Source organism: Diorhabda carinulata, chromosome 2, assembly GCF_026250575.1.
Source record: "Diorhabda carinulata isolate Delta chromosome 2, icDioCari1.1, whole genome shotgun sequence".
NCBI lineage: Eukaryota > Metazoa > Arthropoda > Insecta > Coleoptera > Chrysomelidae > Diorhabda > Diorhabda carinulata.
The window spans coordinates 18,170,244-18,194,265 of record NC_079461.1 but is presented as its reverse complement, the minus strand read 5'-3'; the positions used below and the strand labels follow the sequence as shown (position 1 = coordinate 18,194,265).

General features: G+C 35.6%; 2 protein-coding genes and 1 long non-coding RNA gene across 3 annotated transcripts in view; 1 reads left to right on the top strand and 2 right to left on the bottom strand.

The window, feature by feature from the left end:
* The window catches only part of LOC130903099 (synaptic vesicular amine transporter), a 163,372-nt gene that overhangs the window by 7,908 nt on the left and 131,442 nt on the right, over positions 1-24,022 (top strand). The window lies entirely within an intron of this gene.
* LOC130903106 (uncharacterized) lies at positions 6,514-7,401 on the bottom strand. The gene is made up of 2 exons (XR_009060535.1): positions 7,139-7,401; positions 6,514-7,069 (listed from the first exon to the last, which is right to left on the bottom strand). It is a non-coding gene; the product is annotated as an uncharacterized LOC130903106 (long non-coding RNA).
* LOC130903845 (uncharacterized) lies at positions 15,067-22,808 on the bottom strand (the record flags this gene model as incomplete). The annotated part of the gene is made up of 4 exons (XM_057816190.1): positions 22,743-22,808; positions 21,421-21,606; positions 15,507-15,602; positions 15,067-15,345 (listed from the first exon to the last, which is right to left on the bottom strand). Coding segments are annotated over exons 1-4 (627 nt in total), but the record flags the coding sequence as incomplete, so codon positions are not given.

Genomic DNA, 24,022 nt, shown 5'->3' with positions numbered 1-24,022 from the left:
AGACAATAAGAATGAAAAAGAAGCAAATCATCTAATTTATGCAGTGTATAAATTGTATTGATGGAATCGTACCATAAAATCATTTGTTACAACAAGGATTACCAAAATGACACTGGGAATTACAAAGAACATTATTTCTAGAACAAAAAATTTTTTGTTAACACACTGGGTCTTACACGAACATTTCTTAAATCTCTGACCAGTACCTAAACTTTGAAATATAGCAACCGACCGAAGCGATATTTCTACATCCAGTACTTCTTTGATTTTAATTAATTGAACTGGGATTGGGAATTCATCGTTTTATGCGGCCGTTTTTTGTGCCCAATTGGAAAAATACTTCTTCGGTTATTTTCATGATGTCAGCTAAACTAGATTTGGCATCATCTATTCTCTATCAACTTCAGACACTGGAATACTAGAATTTCATATTTTTTGCTTGAATTTCTAAACATTTTTTAGACTTTTCTCTTTGAACATTAAATTCGTTATAACATAATTTGCAGAGTTTTGCTCAACTTCATCGTACTTTCAATTTAAAACTCTTTGTTTAACTACTTTTTCATTATCAGTTTGAGAAGAAACCATCATTGGAGTCAAAATATTTTGCAATTGATCTTTGTCTATCAACGAAATAAGTTCCTTCTCCTCTGAAATGGCAGTTGTTGACAGTCAAACTCTAGCTGCGCATCCAAACATAGCCTTAATAACAGAATGTTGTTTTAGTTTTGGTATTTTTGACGTATATTAAGTTGCGGCAGCTTTTTTAGGGGGGAGCGCCCGGACTGGTACCATAATTTTTTACTATTTAATTGCTAATTTATTACCCAAAAAGCGATTTTATTGCTCAAGCGGTTCACGAGAAACGCGACTCCCCTCTACCTTAATATTAAGCTATGGCAGCCATATTGTTGTTAATTTACAGTGGGTTTTGGGTTTGTAGTTGCAAATAAATTGAGTCCAATCTTGATCAATGTTCGATTTATTGAACAGGATTTCAAAGTGCGTTCAAATAACAATAATAACGGAATAACAATTTCGGAGCACGTTTTTCTTTCGCCTTTCTTTTCGCTTGTGTCACTATTACATGAAACTGTCAAAAGGTGCTTATTGCCTACTAATTTTTAATAAAATCAGAATACATTAGAATACATAATTACCCACTTTGACTCTATATAAAACAAAAGTATAGTGTGAAGTTGGATAGGGTCAAGGTTAGGTTGGGTTCGGGTCAGCTGTCAATTGATCAATTCTCAACACTCCTCCTTGATCAATTTACAGCGAAGTGTCTCAAAAACTTTTCTGTTGAGTGCTTTTGTGAAAATGTCTGCAATCTGTTTGCTGCTCTCGACGTGTTGCAGTGTCACAGTGTTGCCGACGTGTTGCTGAATGTGTTTTCGTGGTATCTCAATGTGTCTCTTGCCTCTGGTTGTCTTTCCTTCGTGTGCATTCTGTAACATGTGAATCGCTGACATGTTGTCGATTTTCAGAGTGATCGGCTGATCACTTTCCAGGATACCAAGTTCCAGTGCGAGTCTCTTGATCCAGCACAAATCTCCAATCACAGACACTGCGGCTCGGTACTCGGCTTCTGCGGTTGAAGTCGCTACCAAACGCTGCTTCTGTGAGTACCAGACTACTGGTCCTCCTCTCATCACCAATACTCCACTTGTCGACTTTCCTTTCTCAGGGTCTCCTCCGAAGTCTGAATCGGTGTATGCTACGAGTTCTTTGCCTCCTCCGAAGTAGATTCCTGCTGTCACTGTCCCTCTCAAGTACTGGAATACACGTTTCACCATCGCCTGATAGCTTTTCATGGGATTGTTGCAGAATCGACTGAGGTAGTTCACGGCGAAACTGATGTCTGGTCGAGATATTGTAGCAAGGTACAACAAACTCCCTATCGCCTCGCGATAGCTGTTCTTCGCCGGTAGTGCCTCGTCGTTTTTGAAATCTGTTTTCTTGGTGATCATTCCTTGCTCAATCGGTGTGGATGCTGGGTTGCACTGTTCGAGTTTCATCCTCCTCAAGATCTTCTCCGTGTACCGAGGCTGATTCACGAAGATTCCATCTTTGTCGACCTTGATTTCCATGCCCAAGTACGTCAACTTGTCCTGAACTTTCTCACTGTAAGTAATCTGAAACTCCTTGCTTATCTCCTTCAAAAGTCTGTATATTCTCTTTTCATCTTTCCCAATTATCAGTCCATCATCCACGAAGAGTGAGAGCATAATGCTCTTGTCCTTGGTGTAGAAAATACACGGGTCGTCATCTGCGTTGATCAGGCCAACTTTCTTTACAAAGTGTGTAGTGACTCTCTCGTTCCACATCATTGGGGCTTGCTTGAGTCCGTAAAGACTCTTATCCAACCTGCAAACTTTACCTGATCCATCGTCGAATCCTTCAGGCTGATTCATGTAGATGACTTGTTCCAGATTTCCATACAAGAATGCCGTTTTCACATCGAACGGTACCAACTTCATTTTCTCTGACGCTGCGTGACTTAGTAGTAGTCGAATCGATGCATGGCGGGCTACTGGGCTCAATGTTTCCTTGTAGTCCACTCCTTCCTTCTGTTCAAATCCTCTGGCTACGAGTCTGGCCTTGTATCTTCCATCTGCTTTCTCTCGAAGTACCCACCGACATGTGATAGGTTTCACTCCTTCAGGACAGTCCACCAGTTCCCAAGTTTTCATTTCCATTAGCGAGTTGTACTCCTCCTGCATTGCTTTTCTCCACTTTTCATCTTTAAGTGCCTGACTCACCGGAATGTCTTCAGCTTCACCAATCATGGCTACTTTTGCGCTCATTCCTCCATGTCTGTTATTAAGTACATAGTCTTTCAGTCTCGGTGGTGGTTGCAAAGTTCGACGATCTCGCAAACTTCTCCTTCCTGGCTCTTCTTCTGGCGGTTGTGTCCCACTATCGTTCTCACTTTCCTCTTCAGCACTTTCTCCAGTCGTCCAGTTGTCTTCTTCTTCGTCTGACTCACTGCTGCTTTCATCTTTCTTCTCAGGTGTACCCTCTGTTGCCGATGTCTCAACTTCAGTGCCTTGCCTCTGTCGTATCCTCTCCTCGTCGAAGATTACATTGTCTGAAGTAATGACCTCTCTTTTCTCTTTCATGTAAATCCTGTAACAGGGCGAATCAATGTCATAGCCAACCAGAATTCCCTTTTCTGATTTTCTATTTATTTTGCCTCTCTTTTGTGCTTGGGTCAGCACATAACATTCACAGCCAAAAGGTCGCAGTTTCTCAATCTTCATTTTCCTTCCAAACCACAATTCTGCTGGACTCTTTCCTGGTACGTTGCTGGTTCCTGTCTGGTTGATCGTGAAGATCACGTGGTTCATTGCCTCTGCCCATAATTTCTCGTTCAATCCATCTTCATGTATCGCTGCCCTGGCTGCTTCGACAATAGTTCTCATTTCTCTTTCAACCCTTCCATTTTGCTCTGGCGTGTGTACATTCGTAAAGGTGTGAAAGATTCCCAACTTGTCCATGAGTTCTTTCGTTTTTGCATTCTTCAGTTCCGTGCCGTTGTCCGATCTCAGGCTCTTCACTCTCCTTCCTAGTTGATTTTCTACAAGTCTCAGGTAGCTTGCAATCTTCTCAGGGGCCTCACTTTTCGTCTTCATGAAATAACAGCTTCGGTAGTGAGTGAAGTCGTCCTTCAACATGAGCCAATACTTTGCTCCTCCCAGGGATGGGATGTTCATCTCTCCAGTGTCGACATGAACAAGATCTAACGGCTGCTGGGCTGTCTTGGGATTGTTCGGATGTGCGGATCGATGTTGCTTGCCATATGCGCACCCTGTGCACACATAATTATTCCAGTCATCAACATACTTAATCCCTTTCCTTTTCAGTATGTCCCTCACATACTTCACGTTTTGATGGGCGAGTCTTTCATGCCATACTTTGATCGACTGAACCATCAAACTTGCCTCTTCTTCCTGTCCTTCTCTTCTGAGCATCATTTTGTATAAATTTCCTTTGCGCCTTGCTACAGCCACAACCTCGTTGCTTTTCTTACAATGGAATGTCGACTCGTTTTCATCTGCCTTCTGTACATGTCCCTTGTCTAACATATGACTGACTGAGAAAAGATTAAAGTTGAGATTTGATACATAGATCAGATCTTCAAGTACCACTGGATACCACTTTTGACCATCAAAAGCCTCCATCTCAATGTTCCCGACTGCAACGCCATCTAGCCTAGTTGAATCTCCGATCACAATTGGGATTGGCTCGTCCAGCTCGACAAGCTGTACAAACCATTCTCGATGAGACGTCATGTGTTGACTGGCTCCACTGTCTTGATACCATGAAGTTGCCCTGTCCTGCGAGATGTCGTTGTCCACTGTCGAGAGAGCTGTGGTCAAAAATGCCTTCTTGGGTTTTCCATTTGCTGACTTATTTCCTTCTTCTCGGGATGGACAATCCTTTGCGAAGTGGCCTTTCTGCTTACAATTGTTACATGAGTATTTCTTCTTGCAATACTCAATGTACTTCTGACATGCCTTTCCTCTGCACTCCTTGATCACGTGACCTGGCTTCCCACATTTGTAACATGTGAACTGTGACTTGTCCTGCTTGCTCGACCACTGCCTTGTTTTCCACGTTTTGCCATGAGAGCGTTGCTGGTACTGCCCTCTGCGTTTGTCGTCGGTTCTCTAAGCTGCTCGTCCTCAAGTCTCAGACGTTCGATGAGTGTGTCCAAGTTCTTTGCATGTCCCGTCACGTTGTTCCACGCAGTTCTGAAATGTGCCAGTTTTGGCGGAAAGACACTCAAAATCCTCGTCATGACCCAACTTTCCCTCATTGGATCATTTTCAGTTGACAATTCCTCTGCCAAGTCCATGATCTCCATACAGTTCTCTATTGCTGACTTGCTCTCATCATACTCAAAGGTAAAGAATTTGATTCGGGACGTTTCTAAAGTTACATCAGTCTTTGTACCATATAAACTAACTAATTTGTCTATCATGTCTTTGGAAGTTTTACAATTAGCAATTTTGTTAGCTATCTTACCGTTTACATTTAAACCTATCAGTGTTTGAGCTTCGACATCTTTCTTTGTCCAAGCTGAAACAGTTGCATCTGACGCAGCACCTGCTGGTCTGACTTTCGTGCCTGATACAATCTCAAACAGGTCTTTGTTCTTAAGTACTAGGTTTAATTTAAATCGCCAAGAAATAAAATTGACATTCCCCTGACTATCTTCACTTAACATCTCCAACTGAGATTTTACAGTATCCATTTTGCATTTAAATTCTACAATTTGACTGACTTCTGACAATTTTTAAATAAACAAAATGAATTTACAATCTTTCGTGGCGATTTTCTGACTTAAAACGACTTGCGTGTGCGTTGTTCAACGTTGACTTGCTGTGCGAGCCGGATGTGGTCGCCTGGCTGCGTGTCTGACTGCGTGCCGATTCTGACGTTTTAAACTGCTTTCTGGACTTCGCCATCGCTTTCCTGGCTTTATTTACAACACAACCCTTTTACAGCTGCCCTGGGCCCATAACCTGTTGTTAATTTACAGTGGATTTTGGGTTTGTAGTTGCAAATAAATTGAGTCCAATCTTGATCAATGTTCGATTTATTGAACAGGATTTCAAAGTGCGTTCAAATAACAATAATAACGGAATAACAATTTCGGAGCACGTTTTTCTTTCGCCTTTCTTTTCGCTTGTGTCACTATTACATGAAACTGTCAAAAGGTGCTTATCTCCTACTAATTTTTAATAAAATCAGAATATATTAGAATACATAATTACCCACTTTGACTCTATATAAAACAAAAGTATAGTGTGAAGTTGGATAGGGTCAAGGTTAGGTTGGGTTCGGGTCAGCTGTCAATTGATCAATTCTCAACACTCCTCCTTGATCAATTTACAGCGAAGTGTCTCAAAAACTTTTCTGTTGAGTGCTTTTGTGAAAATGTCTGCAATCTGTTTGCTGCTCTCGACGTGTTGCAGTGTCACAGTGTTGCCGACGTGTTGCTGTCTTTCCGGTCACTCTGAACCTTGATAAAAATCATCCATTTATGAAAACATCTAAATCGATTGTAACCTTATTCTAAAGCATGGGAAGATCATTTCGAAACATGAAAACAGTTCAAAAAAATTATTGCAATTTTTAGTTTATTAATATACGCGGTAAATAATAATTTTTCATTTAAAAAATTGATGTTTGTGAAAAATACAATTAAATTTCTTTCAACTTGTTGTTTTTCTATTTTTTACGAGCGTACGATTAAAAATCACTGCGCTATTGTAACCGCAAAGTCGGAAAAAATTTTCATTTCGGTATAAACGGTATGTGCTGGCTAGATGGTCTGCGGGTTGAAGGCCGTGAGCAAAAATACCTACAGCAGCTAAGCCACTTCATCAAACTAAAGACTTTTCATCAATCTACGTCGGGATACCTCCTTGTCGATTTTTATATTTTAAGTGGTGCTGTTATCGAATGGGCGTTAGGTATATAGCGCAAGGAAATATCACATTTATAAAGCAAAAGTTGTAATTACGATCAATTTGTAAATATTGGAATTTATCGTTTGAACGAGGCTTTGGTAATATTGTAACCACAAATTTCATCATTAATTACGATAATAGGGACAAGCGAAATGAATTAAAAATTTTCTGAAAATAAAGCACTTTTACATTAGTCAACAACAGAACATCGACAACTTTATTTTACTTCATCTCTTCGTTTAGCATACTTAATCAATCTTGGTACTACTTTGTGGGAATCATTTCAATATTTTGTCTTCTGATTTTTCTCATTATCATCGGCTGCCATCCAACATCCATCTCTCGGCGATAGGAGTAACTAATGTAATGTCCAAGTGGTTCATCCTCACCATTATCAAGGAGTGCATCATTTGATTTTCTTAATACTCGTGGAGGACCCGATGGACCAATGTATCCGACCACTCCAGTGAGATATAGCGGCTCAGTCTCGTTCAAAGGATTTTCGATTTTCTTGTGAAAATCCTTCAATCGGAATTGAATGTTTTGCTCCTCTTCGTTAAAAATGCTAAACATCATTATCTCACCTACAATCAAATAATTACAATTTTTTGCCGTTATGCCGGGAAGCCTCAAAAATATAAATAATTATTTACCTATTTTATCTATGCAGATTTCAGTTTTTCCAAAACAATTTGGACATTTACTGGACGAAATCTCGCAGAAATCTAATATAAATGTATTTTCATGAGAATTTTTCAAATCATCATCTTTTATTTAATAAGTTATCATTCTATTAGTTTTCTTGTATGAACATTTGTTATTCAAGCACTTGTTTTTTTCCAAAATGCTACCAAGAAATGAAGGTTTGTTTTCATCATGTTTATTTCTGTTGATGTCTTCGTCGACACTTCTATCATTTCTACTTTCTTCGTCATTATTACTTTCTTTAGTACTCCCTTCATCTTCACTAAGACAGTCTTCTTGGTCATTAGTTTTAAACAGTTGCCTGGCCCTCCACCCAATTTCTCTTTGACATTTTATAATATTCAAGTGGGTCTTACTATTCATTTTCGACGGTTCTGGAGGTATTATGTCACTGAGAACTTGTGCTCTTAATGTATATGATCGAGTGCTCAAACCATTATCTAAAAAGTCCAGAACAAATTTCAAAAATGGAATTTCTATGCTAGCAAACTGTGAAGTATAGTAAGTATGAGTGTAATGACTACGAATATTTGCAAACAGGTAAATAATTATTTTGATTGCATTAGTTTTTCGTAACTTCGATAATTCGATAATATTTAGAAAAAAAACATTTTTTAACTCAAGCTATCTTTTTAGAGTAAACAAAACGTTAATGCGTTAATTCAACGACTAGAGGGCCTATTTTCATACCGCCAAGGGGTTGTCGAGATCGAATCATGGGGGTGGTTTTCGGGATCCAGGACCCATGCCATCTTTCAGCAATTAATTACCCCGAAGAGCGCGCGTCCGTAACTATTTGCGTCGCCGAGATAGCGTTTCCGGGCTGCCGTAGCTTAAGACCGCCGAGGGGTTGTCACGTTGGAGTCTTGGTGGTGGTTTTCGGGATCCGGGACCCATGCCATCTTTCAGCAATTAATTAGCAATAAATTACCCCGAAGAGCGCGCGTCCGTAACTATTTTCGTCGCCGAGATAGCGTTTCCGGGCTGCCGTAGCTCAAGACCGCCGAGGGGTTGTCGAGTCTTGGGGGGTGGTTTTGGGGATCAGGGACCCATGCCATCTTCCAGCAACTAATCAGCAATAAATTATCGCGCTAAGCTCGTTTCGATAGCTTTCACCGTTGCCGAGATAATGCATATGGCTGCCGTAGCTTAATATTAAGGTAGGGGGGAGTCGCGTTTCTCGTGAACCGCTTGAGCAATAAAATCGCTTTTTGGGTAATAAATTAGCAATTAAATAGTAAAAAATTATGGTATCAGTCCAGGCGCTCCCCCCTAAAAAAGCTGCCGCAACTTAATATACGTGTATTTTTGCCTTCCTTCAAAAATTCTTTTTATTTGAATTTGAAATTAATAATATATTACACACTTTAACGGATACGATCAGTTATTTCTCATATCAATAATTTTATTCGACAATATGTTAAAAAACTTTTCTTTATCGTTGATATTTTTTTAAGTTTATTCTCCATACAGCTTTAACTTTCGACTACGAAATACAAGTTACCCTTCAATAACATTTCTGTGTCGCTTTAAACAATATTTTGGAATATCTTCATGAGAATTATGTACAACCTTTATAGAAGAAGTGTATTTGGAATATTTCTTTGACATCTTCCATTCAAATTCAATTGAATTGTAGCATTTTTACTATGCAATATTATGAGGAGTGTGCAATCATGTCTTATTCACACCAGAGGGAATTTAATGATACGCTTTAGCTTGTTTCAATTTAACCATTTATTTTTACTCAAATCCCCGTAATATTTCCAAAGAAATCAACATCGCGCAATCAGTGCGTCAATATTTAAAAAACAGTAGATAGAAACTCATAAACGTACTTTGAATAAGATAAAAATTGATATCGTAGTAGTGAATTTTGTGACATGAAATATTTTACATCCAGTTGAATAAAATTTTTATTCCACGCGACATCATTTGTAGCTGTTATTGAAAATATCACTTAATAATATCACATTCTTAATGAGCTGATATTTCTTTTAAGATAACTACCAGTTCCTGAACTGTATTCGACGAAAAATTTAATTCTCATATGTGGTTTTTGGTGTAATTTCACAGATCGCAAAACGTAGCAAAGATTTTACATCTGAAATTTCAAATTTTACATTATCATGAAGATAAAACGCATTATTTTCTAAATAGTTTCATAAACACTGACAAAATACTATTCGTCCTCAAATTCTGAGTGGTGATAGTTTCCTGATGATACATTGTCTCCAGTATCTTCTAAAACAATATGTTGCGAATCTAAAGGCGCAATCTGTACTGGTAAATCTTCGTTATGGGAAACAGGTCGTAAAGCAGACAGCAAATTAGGATACTTGATCTTGTGCTTTCCTTTCTTAGAATAACCTTCAGTCTTTGTTAGACAAAAAAAATAGCATTCGTCAAAATGGTTAGTAGGTGTCCGCCATAACATTAGAATTTCAAAAAGCATCTTCCCATTCATCCACTGTACCAATGACACGCTACAACTAACATATCACGAGTGGGGGCTCACTAATTGCCTTGGTCTCCAATTAAAGTACCAAAATATTTGAAATAGGTTTTTTTCAAATTTTCGTAAAATGACCTGGCTTGCGATATCACCATTAATTCTCCACAAAAATAGTAAAGTTTGTGGGAAGCTTTGCAACTGCGGCGCGTTTTCTCGATATTTTCATCTTTACAATCACTTATTGGACTATGAACGGAGAACCACTTACTATAAAACTCAACAGAATATTAATTTTTCATGTTTATTTTTCTGTATGATACAGTTCAGGTATTTTTTCAGGTCATAAAATTCATCGATATCAACCGCCCTTTTATAAAATTACCTACATGCTAATATTAACAGGGATTATTAACCCGTCATTAGACAGGTGGTGTATGGCAAACCCCAGCGCTCGAAAAATATAGGAAAAATATTCAAATTGACCGCCAAACAACGCTAGCGCCTCAGTACCTTCAAACTAATAGTATTCCTCCACACGTGATTATTGAAAACATAGTTCCAGCATAGACACAGTGCGAATAGGACCTGTCTAAAGTTAAAACTTTTTTTGAGCAGATTTGTTTTTGTTTTCGTGACATCGTTTCTACATAGGTTCTTTATTTTTATGAACTATGGTTATTATTTGTGAATTATCGCTTGTATTAGCTCGTGTATTGATGGGAGATTACGAAGAAGAGCACAGACGTCTCCAAAGACTTTATTGATGAGGATAATTCCGAAGAAGACGACGAAATAGACAATGTCAGTGTGTGTAGTGATTACCCTGACTTAGAAGTGCAGACGGTCGACGGCCAACAAAACGTCGTAGACCCGGTTGAAATCCATAATTTTTATGGAAAAAATGGAATGACATGGTGTAAGGAATCTAACCCCAGGCTTGCTCTCGATTTACACGGCAATATCAGAAAAATTTTGGGTGAAAATCCGAAGCCACCTTAAACAAGGCTAGGCCAAATCAACAGGGAAGATGCTCTGAATGCCCACGTTCAAATGACATCTATTGCAAAAATTGTACTAAGTGAATACACAATAACTTTTTTGTTACTAGCAAGAATTATATTCGGCTTTTTTGTTTGGAAGCCTGTAGTTTTAATCATAACACTCTGTTTCGATTTGTTCAGCAAATAAATAAGAAAAGTATCTCATGAAAAATGACTCTAAAAGAATCCACTTTCGTGAAATATCGAATAAAAACAAAAAATGAAATTTTAATACAAAAATTCTGATATTACCCACTAAGAGGGCAATGTTATCAAGAAAGCATCGCTAACCGAATCAATTTGGGGTTTGCTACACCCCACGTGTCACAACTCGTAACTATTTTTGACCTGTCTAATGCCGGGTTAAGTTATTGATAAGTGGTACGTGTTAGGGCTTAACAAATATTTTTTCTATTATTGGACGGGTATTTCCATTTCAAAAATGAAGGTCTCGCATGTGTTACAAAAATCTTGTTGGCAAGTGTTAGCGCCACCTGTATGTGGGTTTGTTTTCTAAAGAATTTATTTGCAACTCTTTTTCATGGCTTATTACTTTTAATATATCATAACACTTTGACTACGTCCGTTAACTGAACGGGGCTAAGTCATCAACCTCCAGAATTCGCCATTTGTGAGTCAAATCCCGTTAACGCTGTAAAAAAAATTTCGGCAGATTTTTTTTTTAGAAATTATAACTGCAAAGTTTCTCTTTACATCGAAACAAATTTTTGCAACTATCGTCCCTCTGTTGGAAATTCACTATACTTCCTGCATCAGTATTATTTTAGTATTCAACATTGAATTTTATTATGTTTTTTAAGGAGAGTTTTACATCACTGCATCCTCAGTTGGAAATTTACAATAGTAATAGCTAGAACTTGAAAAAAAATTATTTTTGATAATAAACGAGCTGAAAAGTGGAAAAAAACTGGAAAGCGAAAAATAAATAGTTAATTTTTATAATAATATTACTAGTATTTTTATTCGTCTTTCTTTTAAGCTTATTTCAAAGAATATTTTCAATTTTTAAGTTTGATGTGCTTCAAAAGCTTTTTTTTATTTAATTTAAGTATATTGTTTTCTCGCTTTTTAGTTTTGCATGCTATGAAAGCGTGTTGTCTGCTTTTTCAAATCTTATTAATTTTCCACTTTTGTAAAACTCTTTTAAAAAAAATAAGTAATATTGATGCAGGTAGTATAGTAAAACTCCAATAGAGGGCAGAGAGTTGTAAAATTTGTTTCGATGTAAAGAGAAACTTTCTCCTAGATTCTTGTGAATTTTTGTTGTTAATTTTATTAAACCTGATTAAACATCAAAAACAAGAATTTTTATCTGAAAAATTAATTATTGTTCATAAAATAATTTAGGATCAAGTTTACGGCTTTAATTTTATGAATATGAATCATTTACCCAGTATATATGTGTATTAAGTAATTTGTATCTTCAATTCATTAGCCTGACATAACTTGTTCAATGAAAGTTTTTACAAAATTTCCCCAAAGACATCTCTATGTTTACATTTCAATCATCCGAAAAAAGGAATTATTCAGCATATTTGCGTGTGGGTATGTACAAATAATTTTCAAGCATCCTCCAATTCAAAATACAAGTCTTCTATTGTCTTGTTTGTATTCACTTTTTAATTGTTCTCATTTCACATTATTCCTCTCAACAGTACGTGTTATAGATATTCTTTGAATTCAAATACCAATAGATATTTATCATTCTTTGTAGTAATATAAAACACATTGTGTAATTTCAATGTTAATTCTAAATATTATAAAATATGTATGTTATTAATTTGAATGCGACTCTGTGACATATTTCATTTAGGTACTAGTCTTGATAATAGAAATAAATAAGTTCCCAAAACTTAGAAAATAATATGGTTATATATGCATACAAAGAGATATGGTTTGGTGTAGATCTAATGCATTTTCTCGCAGTTGAATAGTTGAGTTCACTGCTTTTTCTTACCGGACTGATTACCATCAAACATTAGGGCCTAGACCCAATCAAAGCTGCCAATGTCTTTTGTTTTGTGTTGTGCTTGTTTAATGCATGGTTTTGTTATTGGAATATCTCAATTAATCAATATTTCTATCAACAACACTTTGATTATTGAGTTTTGAATCCTATGAATTTAAAAATCTTTACAAGAGTTTATACTCCACAAATCTCAATTAATTATTTTCCAGACGATGAATGCATAAGTATTTCGAAAGCTAAGCAAATATATTGGTGTTTCATTGCCACGTTCCTAAATGTTCTTGATTTTGGGTCTCTTCTGTTTTAGAGCTAGTTTTTTTTTAATAATTTATAAGAGAGCTTTCGAATACTTATATATTCATCGTCTGGGACTGAAATTATGATCAATTACAATATAAGAAATATGTATAAATGTATAAAAATAATAAAACTTTCACTTACAATAATTAATTAGGATTTTCGGTGGTTTTGAATTGTATTAATTTTTGTAAGAATTTTAAATTCATAGGTTTCACAATTCAATATTCAAATTGACGTTAGAAATATTGATTAATTGAAATATTAATTCTGGTTACTAAAGGGATTTTTATTAATTTTTAATTGATTAGATAATGAATCACGTCGAATTTTTATAGGTTAGAAAATAATAAATAGTGAATGATTTTTTATATTGATTGGTTAATTTATGGATAACATTAAATTTCAATAGACAGCCTAAGTCTCGACGTCACAGAGATGGGCGGAGCTTATAGCGACTCCAAACAATTTCGTTGATAATGGTATGTGCCCATAAGCAATTTTTCTTTTAGTGTTTTCATGGTTTATGTGATAAAATAAGACTTTTCAGTTGAATATATTGTTGAAGAAACGTACTATTTAAGATGTTTTCATTAGTTTTTCACCAGGTGAGTTAATTTAACATATTAATTCTGCTTTAAAACTTGTTGAGGTTATGTCTATTTTATTTTTGTTGTTAATCTCTGTCATCTACTAATAGTCATGAGTTTTCGAGTATAAATAAATTAATTTTTAGGTTTATAATATCTAGGAAAGGGTATGTGCTTTGTTCCAGACTTTTTCGGTTCCCAAAACACAAGACCGAGAGGAACAGATGGATTTCTCTCATAAGATCAAAGAATTATAACATTCACTCTTCAAAGATTTATGTTTTAAATTTATTTATTTGCAGAAGAAAATATAGAGATCCAAGTGAATTTGCAAGTGTGCGATTGTCACTTTTTAAATAAAGAAAAAAAGAATGGGCCAACTATTTAATTTCAATATTCAGAAGAAGTTTAATATAAAATCACCAGAAAAAAGGTATGCATTTTGTTGCAGAAAGTCCATTAGTCTAATAAACCACTTTTTTTAGAAAGCGAACTGTAAAAAACCTTGTGACCGACCTACTACCAAGTCCTTCAAGTGAGACACTACTAGGATCTTCAATTAAACTACTGCCAGGGTTTTCAAAACGAGATCATGAAGTGACTCAGATTAAACTTGATGCTACACTCCTGAGTCCATCTTCATTTCAAGATGCTGAGAATTACTTTTTGATGCAGCAGGTGGTTGATTGATGATGATCACAAATTTCAATTATCTTTCAACTGTGTACAGCCCTCACAAACACAATATCCCCCAATTAGAGAAGTTGAGGAGTATTATTAGTAGAATCTATACTGTAGGTTATGCTGTTTAATGTGAACGAAATTGATTAACCATACGAATTTGAGCCAAAGTAAGACATTATATTTTTGAATTTTAAATATTTTTTATTGTAGCAATATATTTCCTTCATCAACTTTTTTTGTAAAAAGTTTAGAAATTTTTATTTAAAAAATGTATATTTAGATTTTACTTAATTTATAAATGACTTGATATAATACAATTATTGTTAAAAGTAATAATAATACTGATTTTCTAATTTAATAAAAGCCTGTGAATCCAACCACAATTTTCATGAAGTAAACAAATACAATTTGTTTAAAAAATCTTTATTGACAAAATGGCATTGTACATTTATATTAAAAAACATAATTTCCTGAACAAAAATTTGTATAGAGTGGCTTTTAGGTATAAAATTAATAGTAAAGATTTTTCCAACTGTATACTCTATCTGCCAACACTGTAGAATAACCTAAAATTACATGTCAAAAATTTTTATTTAATTGTCTAACAACTTTGGTAAGTATTGTTGTATATAGAAATTTCTATATAGAAATATATTTAGAACTGTTTCCTTCAAGGTATAAATACATAAGTAACATTTTTTCTTTTTCAAAATATATAAAACTCCTTGAATTTGGTGATAATTGTTACTTGTACTTAAGATCAAGTTACCCTCATCGTCATAAAAAAATAAAAAAAATCTATATATTTATTAAAATTCCTCAATTTTTCAGACAACTTATCATTTCTGAAAGAATATGGGCATTTCACTTCTACAATGGCTTCTTCATCAATTATTCCATCAGGGCTAGCACCAAGAAGTCCTGAATTTGTAAGCCGTACTCCAGTTGGCTGAACATTTAAATTATACATCTGCTTCAAATTATCTAGAGCATCTATTTCATGAGTTCTATCCCACTGGATTGCTTTGATACCATCCAAATTGTATTCACCTGGATAAATTATGAATTGATTATAATAAAAAATGTAGGTCAAATTAAACTAAAGTAAAGAAATGCTACATAACATACCTTTTTTGAAAAGACTACTTTTTGAAAAATCAATCTTACAGGCTCAATAAGCAAATTATTGATAATATCTATGACTAAACAAGTAATAAATTTGATTTATTACTCACCTAAGAGTGTATTGGACAAACTCACTGAGAATCTGTTTCTCCTGCATGCTGCAATAATAGCACCGAAGCTGCTAGCAGTTAATCTAAATTTTCTTGCAAGGTACCATTTTTCATTTGACACCTGGCCAGTAGGGGTGACAGATATTTACTTTAATAGCTGATCATCAACAGCGCATTTTTCTTTGAACAGTCTGTTTATCTGTGGCCTCCAAAAAGTCCTTGGAAGAAATTATTTCTTCAATTACCGAAAATCCATTTTCCAGCAAATTTATTGATTCCTCGTTCATTAGCCAGGTAAAACCAACAGTATTTCCAAAGCTGCGCAGCCCTTCCTTCAATCTGTTGATTGATGCTCTGGTACCCCACCTTCAAGAGGTATATAGGGCTTTGGTGGGTGAAGCTCTTCTGCAGATTTCACTGGCCCAACCTTCGGTTTAGGTAGTGCCTTCCATGCCCACGCTTTATCTGTTACAGATATATTGTATTGCCCAAAAAGTGCCAACGCCGCAATTTTATACCCCTGGGATAAGTGCAGGTGGCTTCTTTTATGTCACCATTCTGTTCCTACACTACAATAAAATTATAACCAGATTAAGTCCATATTACATTAACAAAGGCAAGCTTTTTTTCTTTCATACTAGCAAATACCTCCCCTCTGATCACCTGTAAATTAGAGTCAAAGTCCATTTTCTTCACATGACTGGACTCTAAGGCATTTTCACCCCTTTTTATAATTTTGGTGTGTTATCTATACATATACATAAATACAGAATTTAGTGTGTAACTTTATAGTTAAACTGGATATGGGGACTGGTTTTGTGACTGTATTTGTGAAATTTGTGATTTTGTAAATATCCATGGTTCACTTGACATATGAGAAAGTTAGTAGAGGGAAATTTATGGAAAATTCTTAATAGCAGGAAGTTGGTAAAACAATCTCTCTTTTGACTCTTTGGTCTTTTCTGTCTCTTGAGCAGTTTGTGTGGATTGATTTTTTTGGTCCCTGAGTGATCCCTAGCAGATATAACCAAAAGCAAAATTTTAGGCCAAAAATACATCAAGTTTCTACAAATAAATCTTAGTCGTAGACGTACCGCGCATGATCTACTAATACAAGCTAGAATGGCACATAGTACAGACGTGTTCCTGGTAACTGAACCAACTAGAAGTGTTGCTAAAGATATTGGTTGGTATATAGACAGTAACGTGGATGTTGCAATAGCTGCAGGAATTGGTGGTGTTTGGTTGCTATGTAACATCACTAGATTCGTATAATATATCTCTGTAGAAAAAAAAATGCTTCCACTTTCAAAAATGTCTAATAGGAAGAAATTTTAATATTAAAAGTGCTGCCTGGGGACCTTCTTAAGGTGATAAGAGGGAAGAAATGTTATTCCAATGGACTACCGAACTAGAACTCATTGTCCTTAATAACGAAAATACTACATAAAGCTGCCTCATATATTGATTTAACTCTGACAGCCACTTGAATCGCAAGAAGGTGCTGAACTGAAGAGTGTCAGGAGAAGAGAATTTATCTAATCACAACTTTATAAAATAATCAATAAAACTAAAACAAATATTGCACAGATAGGATGAAAGTGGAACAACCATTGAATTTCATAGAAAAATGAAGGAAAAACTATATGGTTTAAGTATTAATGATTTAACAGCAAAAACCTTTATTAAAATTGTCAATAATACATGAGGTAAAGCTTTTAAATATAAATTTGCACTAATAGGACGTCGGTGTACTGGTAAAATACTCATATTGCTGAAGTGTTTGATGGAAAATTGGACTATGAACCGCATAAATAGAAGCAGAACAGCAAGGAATAAAGAACTGATGAAAAGTGGATACAAATAAAAGAGGAATTTACTTAATAAAAAAAACAAAAAGCAAAATTAGAAGGAGGCTCTAGAATACGTTGTGGCAGATATTTGGGGAAGACGATATAGAAAAGAAACTAAAGCTTTCCACTTGAAACCAACGAAGTCAATACCACAGGAAACTGTGATGAGAGAGGCTGCCAAGTTATTAGTTAGCGTACATCTGGTTCCATGCATAAACAAAATATTGCGTTACCATAGCAACGAACAATAACTTATTAGAAGTGTCAGTGTAAAGTTTAACGTCAAAAAAGTAAACGAGAGTTACGCAAATTGTGAAAATCGAAAAATTGGATTATCGAGCCATCATCAAGTACCTGTATTTAAAAGGGTTAAGAGGTAAGCAGATTTACGAAGGTATGCTTAATACCCTTGGTGATTAATGTCCTTCGTATGCAACCGTGAAAAATTGGACTGCAAGCTTCAAAAGAAGTGAATTTTCCATTGAAGATGATGACCGATCGGGGAGGCCAGTTTCTGTGCCAGCCCCAAAAAATTTCGATGCAGTTCATGACATGATTTTATCAGACCGTCGAATTAGGCTAAAACGGATATCTGAAGCACTAAATATTTCATACGAACCGAACCGAATTGTTACTATGTATTAGACTTGAGTACATTTCTTCGATTCAGAAACAAAGCAACAATCGATGGAATGGCGACACTCTGGTTCACCAAGACCTAAGAAGTTTCTTTGTCCAAAAATCTGCTGCATGATTACTCCATTGCCATGGAGTAATCATGATTGATTTTTTGGATAAGGGTAGAACAATAACTGGAAATTATTATTCGAAATTACTGACCACTCTACGAGAAAAAATTAAAGAGAAAAGATGCGGAAAGCTATCCAAATGTGTTTTGTTTTTACAGGACAACGCCCTTGCACACAAATCTCATGTTGCCGTGCAAAAATTCGTGATTTACTAGAACACCCACTTATTCACCAGGTTTGGCTCCGTCCGAATATCATCTCTTTCCTCAATTGAAAAAAAGTTTAAAAGGTCGTAAATTTTCTTCCAACCAGAAGGTAATAAAAGCTGTGGAGGTCTGGTTTGCAGAGCAAGAAAAAACATTTTTTTTAAAGGTCTAGAGACGTTGCAGGTTCGCTGTAATAAATGTATCCAATCAATAGGATAATATGTTGAGTAATAAAATATTTTGACATTGAAATTTTGTTTGGTTTTTTAGCCTAGGATCAGACTTGATCTCCGCAGGAATAATTCAGTTTGTTAGGAAAACCACACCCGAAGTATATCTAGTAGTAATGATAGAGATAGATACAAGTAGAAGAGTTTCCGAGCATTTAAAAGAAAGGCAGACTAGTGCTTCTAGAAAAAAGAAAAGAGGATATACAGAAAAAGTTCCTGGAGCAACTTCTGAAAAGCATATTGTGCGAAGGTAGTGGAGGTGGTCAAAACAGCAAAAAATTTCGCGTGGAGAAAGAGAAAGAAAACTATGTCTACTAAACATACTGGACATCAAGAGTGCGCTCAAATCTGCACCCTGGCAGTACGAAAAATACCCTATTATCTAATTCGGATGCTGTCAAACTATTTATCAGATAGGAAGCTTATAATTGGAGATCAACAGATTATGGATGTTACGTGTGGGTTTCCTCAGGGATCCGTGCTTGTGCCTACACTTTGAAATGTATATCATGACTACATTTTCCGTATAAATATGCCAAAAAGATTGTTTACCTCGTGGGATATGCAGATTATATTGTGGTGGTTACTATGGAGAGATCAGAGATAATGTTGGTGGTACCAATAAATATTACCATACAAAGGATTGCTAGATGGCTTATGAAAAAACAACTTAAGGCATACTCCTCGCTGATAGAAAATGAGAAAACACGTAATAGAAATAAGCAATAGAGCTAAGACATCAGCTATAGCTCTACACCGACTTATGTCAAATCAGGAGGTTCTTCATCAAATATACGAAGACTAATTAGTGCAGAAATTCTTAAATATGTACCTTAAAATACAAAGAGCGATGGCAATTCGTGTGTGCAGTACGTTTAGGACTGTATCAACTGAAACTGTTAATGTATTGGCATGCATAGTACCTTTTGTCCTGCAGGCTCATGAAAGACCTCGGTGTAGAGGGAAATAACGACATTTAAAGGCAGAGAGGGAACGAACCATGAATGCGTGGCAAACAAGATAAATATAAATGCTCTAAAGGGTGGATACCTAACATAAATTTATGGATAATAAGAACACATGCCGAATTGAACTGATTTGAATTTGAAACAAATGCTAACCGGTTATAGATGCTTCTAACAGTATTTTTTCCGGTTTAAAATTTCCGACACACCATCGTATGTAGCATGAAATTAGACGATATTTAAGTTTACGCGAGTTAAATTTCAAAAGTCAGGATTTACTTTTTCAAAAGATTTTATTTCAACCTAAATGATACTGAACAGTTGGTGATTACAAAGAATGGTTTGTTTCAAGAATTTTTTAACATCTTGATGGACACTCGTATTCTGTAAACCGGCCCCATCTTATCACTTACGTTTTAAAGTATTTTTACTACATGTTTTGAGGCATAACATATTGCTTGCACAAATAAAAAGAATTAAAAAGATATGTAGACTGTTTTTGCCGTCTTGTCCCCCGGAACAAGCCTTTTGTTTGGGGTGGGACGCAGCGGTTATTGCAGTTATAGATAAAAACGAACGGACTAAACGATTAAAATTCCTTTATTGATTATAATACTTCCAACAATTTTGTAATTAGTTATTTATACTTAGATGCCAATTTTCGAAACATGGAACTACACAGAGCAGGTTTACTTTGGCATATCTTGCATCTTGGATTCGTCTCTTTGCAGTGCAGAAAATAGGACTTTCGTTTATAATTATCTGGTCGTGGTATATGTTCCAGGTAATGTTGAGTGTCAAGCTGTACATTAGGGGGCCGCCAATGATCTGTTGCTCTGTCATGAACTGGTGTAAACTTTACTAAATGACGAGCATCTTTGAGATTGTTATCAATTTCTAACAAAGATTTTATTAATGATTCTCTGAAAGTTATAAACTGCAACTTATTATTATTAGTTAGTCTCTTGAAAATGAAATAGCTGCTTCAAACTGATATGTCCAAAAAGTGAAAAATTACCTTCTTGTACCAGAATATCGATTTTCGAGGAGACGAATAATATGAAATCATTTAGTCGGATCCATCTATTCCTGACATAAATTTGTTATATTCAACAAATACTGGGTGATGACTCGTTGTGAGAACAATTACATCGCGCTTCTAAATGTTCTCTCCCCGACCCAATTTCTTTCTTACGATCAATGTTGGATTGCCTCTTATATTAGAGCGCAATGTTCCAGTCACATGAGTTTGGTTTTGCAGAAGTCTATTTGCAAGTTTTACGTTATTGTAATAATTGTCCATGAATAAATGGTACCCTCTATTAGCACAAGAGCTTCAAGTTTAGAAAGGTCAACAATATAAAACAAATTATAATGCATCACAACACATAATGCTAATGTCCAATGCGAGTAAATTTAGGTTACGTTCCTTTCAGAAGAATATTTTATTTGAAGGCTATGAAGGGCTGCAACACATAATAAGACTTGCCTGGTGGGGCACCTATCATGGGTCTCATATACTTATTAAGCATGTATAGCAGGCGCTCCCAACGTGAAAAAATTTTTTTATAACTCTTCAGCGACATTAACTGCATGATTCGACTTGAGTGGCCTCAACTGCAAAAATTTTGTCGCATGATCGTGGTCATCATCACTGGACTGAAAATCTATGAGGTCGACTTGTCCTTGACTGTTGAATCCCTGCGACGAAATCGGCTGAACCACTATACCTTTCCTTAACGTTGACTTTCTACTACAAATTTCATAATAACCAGGAAAAATTTTGAGTGCGGCAATCGATATTCTATATTTAGATTCTAAATGATCTTATCTCGTCCTCCATGACCAGTCTGAGTATGAGCTTCTAAAATTTACTCATAATAATCTTCTACAGGTAAACAATAAATAACAACTGTTTGTTTCTTTTTACGATTACGTGACATTCATTTTCGATTTGCAATATTTCATACCTATTCACATAATGATAGTAAGTATTGTAAGTTTTGGGTCCATCTTCTCTGTCTGGAGGACCAGCGAGTAAAATTTGCATTACTTTGTCTAATTGTTCTTTATCCCATATACCGCGATTATCTTTCTGACTATTAAACAATTCTTTCAGTTCCTTTTCAAAATTTTCACGATCAACAATGATCTCTATTCTAAAGACTTCTCAAGTTCACGTATCGACTAAACTGACTAATAATATACAGAACTGGATAAGACACTGTATGTTCGACATAAGCGACAGCACGATTGATGAATCTGCAGACAATGAGAAAGAGAGAGAGAAAGAGGAAAATACTGAAGGTCAAGGAAGTGCCAGTGCGAACCTCAGTATGAACTCAAAAATAAAAACAAACATTGAAATTGGCTTCGGTATTGGCCTTTTCGCTAGAAGTATAGGACAGCAGATAAATGTTTGGCCTTTTTCAATATATATTCTTTTATCTGAATTTTACCTTAAGTCCCAGGAAAATAGATGAACGCTTTGTCATTTTTCGACGAATAATCTATTGTCCGGCATTTAGCTAATATTCCGAGAGAATAGGCATGCGTGGCGCGCCATCAGCCAACTGCCTATTATCCTGGGATATTAGCTAAAATCCCAACTTATCTATTGACTTACGATATCTACAATGTCTGCTGATAACATAGAAAAATGAGATCTGTTTTGTTAGCACTACTAATAATAATATTTCATGATTACGTCATCGCTTTCAACGAAGAGGAAAGGCTCTTCGTTGAAGGTACGACCTCGTAGCTTCAGCTTCAATATGGATTGGGGTAGTTTTATTGATTCACCCTGTAGCTTTTTCGAATTTTCGGTTTTACCTAAATATTTCCTATAAAAATATAAACACAGTAAAATTATTAAAATTTATATAATAAAAAAATTATTCCTGAATGACTTTGATGAACTTTTATGGGTAACAATTTTGATTAAGATTTTGAAACTTGAAACTGGGGTTGGATCTACTAAGTGTAGATTCTTGATATCAATTTTATGATGGATTTCTATGGTTTCTTTGAGACTGGGCCATTCTTGAGTGAATGTTTTATTTGATCCTCTCCAGGTATGTTTTTGAAATGAGTAAATGCAATCGTTGATGTTGCATTTTGAAATTTAAGTTTGCAATCTTCATTAATGTTTTTTATTTTCTTCGAACAAATTATAGTATTTCCATTAGTTAGTTAGGTGACAAGTGAAAAATCGTTTTTTACTTGAGCGTAGTTGCAGTGAAAGGTCTTCTAAATTACAGGTGCCTTCGTGGGGTTCTTTTCCGCGAAATCAGAACGAATAGGTTTTCTTTTTCGTTTGTCCATTTCCTTGATCCCTTGGAAATTAATGTGAATGTGTACGGGGGTAGAAGGATATTATTTCTTCTACTAGGAATAGGGATGATAATGGAAATATGAAGTAATTTATCGGCTAATATAGGTACTTTAAGACTAATGTCTAAAGTTTTTCTAGTAAGGCGATTTCATTATAAGAATGGATAGTAACTATGTGAATAATTGAAAATTTCTTGATTAGTAAATGATATTGGTCTCAATAAAATGTTCTGTCTTGCAAACTTATGTAACTTCGAAATTTCAGTCATTAATTTATTTTCGTTTAAATTAACCTTTTCAAATGTTTTTTCAACATTGTTTAAGTCGTTTTGATCAAGATTTCCTGAAATATATTTCATTACTGTAGCGAGGCCATTTACTAAACCTTATTTAATTACTTTATTTGGTCGGGCAAACATTATTAATATTTTCTGAAAGTAAATCAACATCGAAGAGATAGATGTGAAGCTAAGATAGTCCACAACTAGCAGCGTCTGAACCAAAATGGACGGCTGCGGGGAGGTAAAGGCACTTTCTTCTCCTGAGATCGAGAAATCGTGCCCAAAGGTGGACGAACCGATAGCACTCAACAGCATAAGGACACGGAAAGCAACAGGAAACCACCGTGCTAAAGACCTGAGTAGGCATCCCTAGTAAAACTATCTAGCAGCTAGCGACCGGCGTCGTCGAGTTCCCGGGCTAGACGATTTTAAATCAGCGACCGGCCACGCAACGGTGGATACCAGGCCTTTTGCCGAAAATATGCGGCTGGAAATGAACATTGAAAGAAATACCATCAATATGGCTAGATCGAACGCTAGAACACTTTATCAGTCTGGAAAACTAAACAACGCTATCAACAAAATGAAGAGACTCAAAATAGAATTGCTGGGGAACATGGAGTAGCTGTCCAAATAAGTAATAAAATCAGAAAACTCATACCGTACTCAGAACGATGCATGTTGATTCAAATAAATTCGCGCTCTTTGGATTTGAATATCATTCAGGTATATGCTGAGGACACTGATGAAGAAGTTGAAGATTTTTATGAACAATTAGACGACATAACAAAAAATTCGAAAAAACAAGACGTAACTATTATAATGGGAGACTTCGATGCCAAAATAGGAAGAGGCAAAGCAGAGCAAAACAAATTAAAGTTGGAAAGTTTGACTGGTTTCAGCTACCATAGAGAAGGTTATACA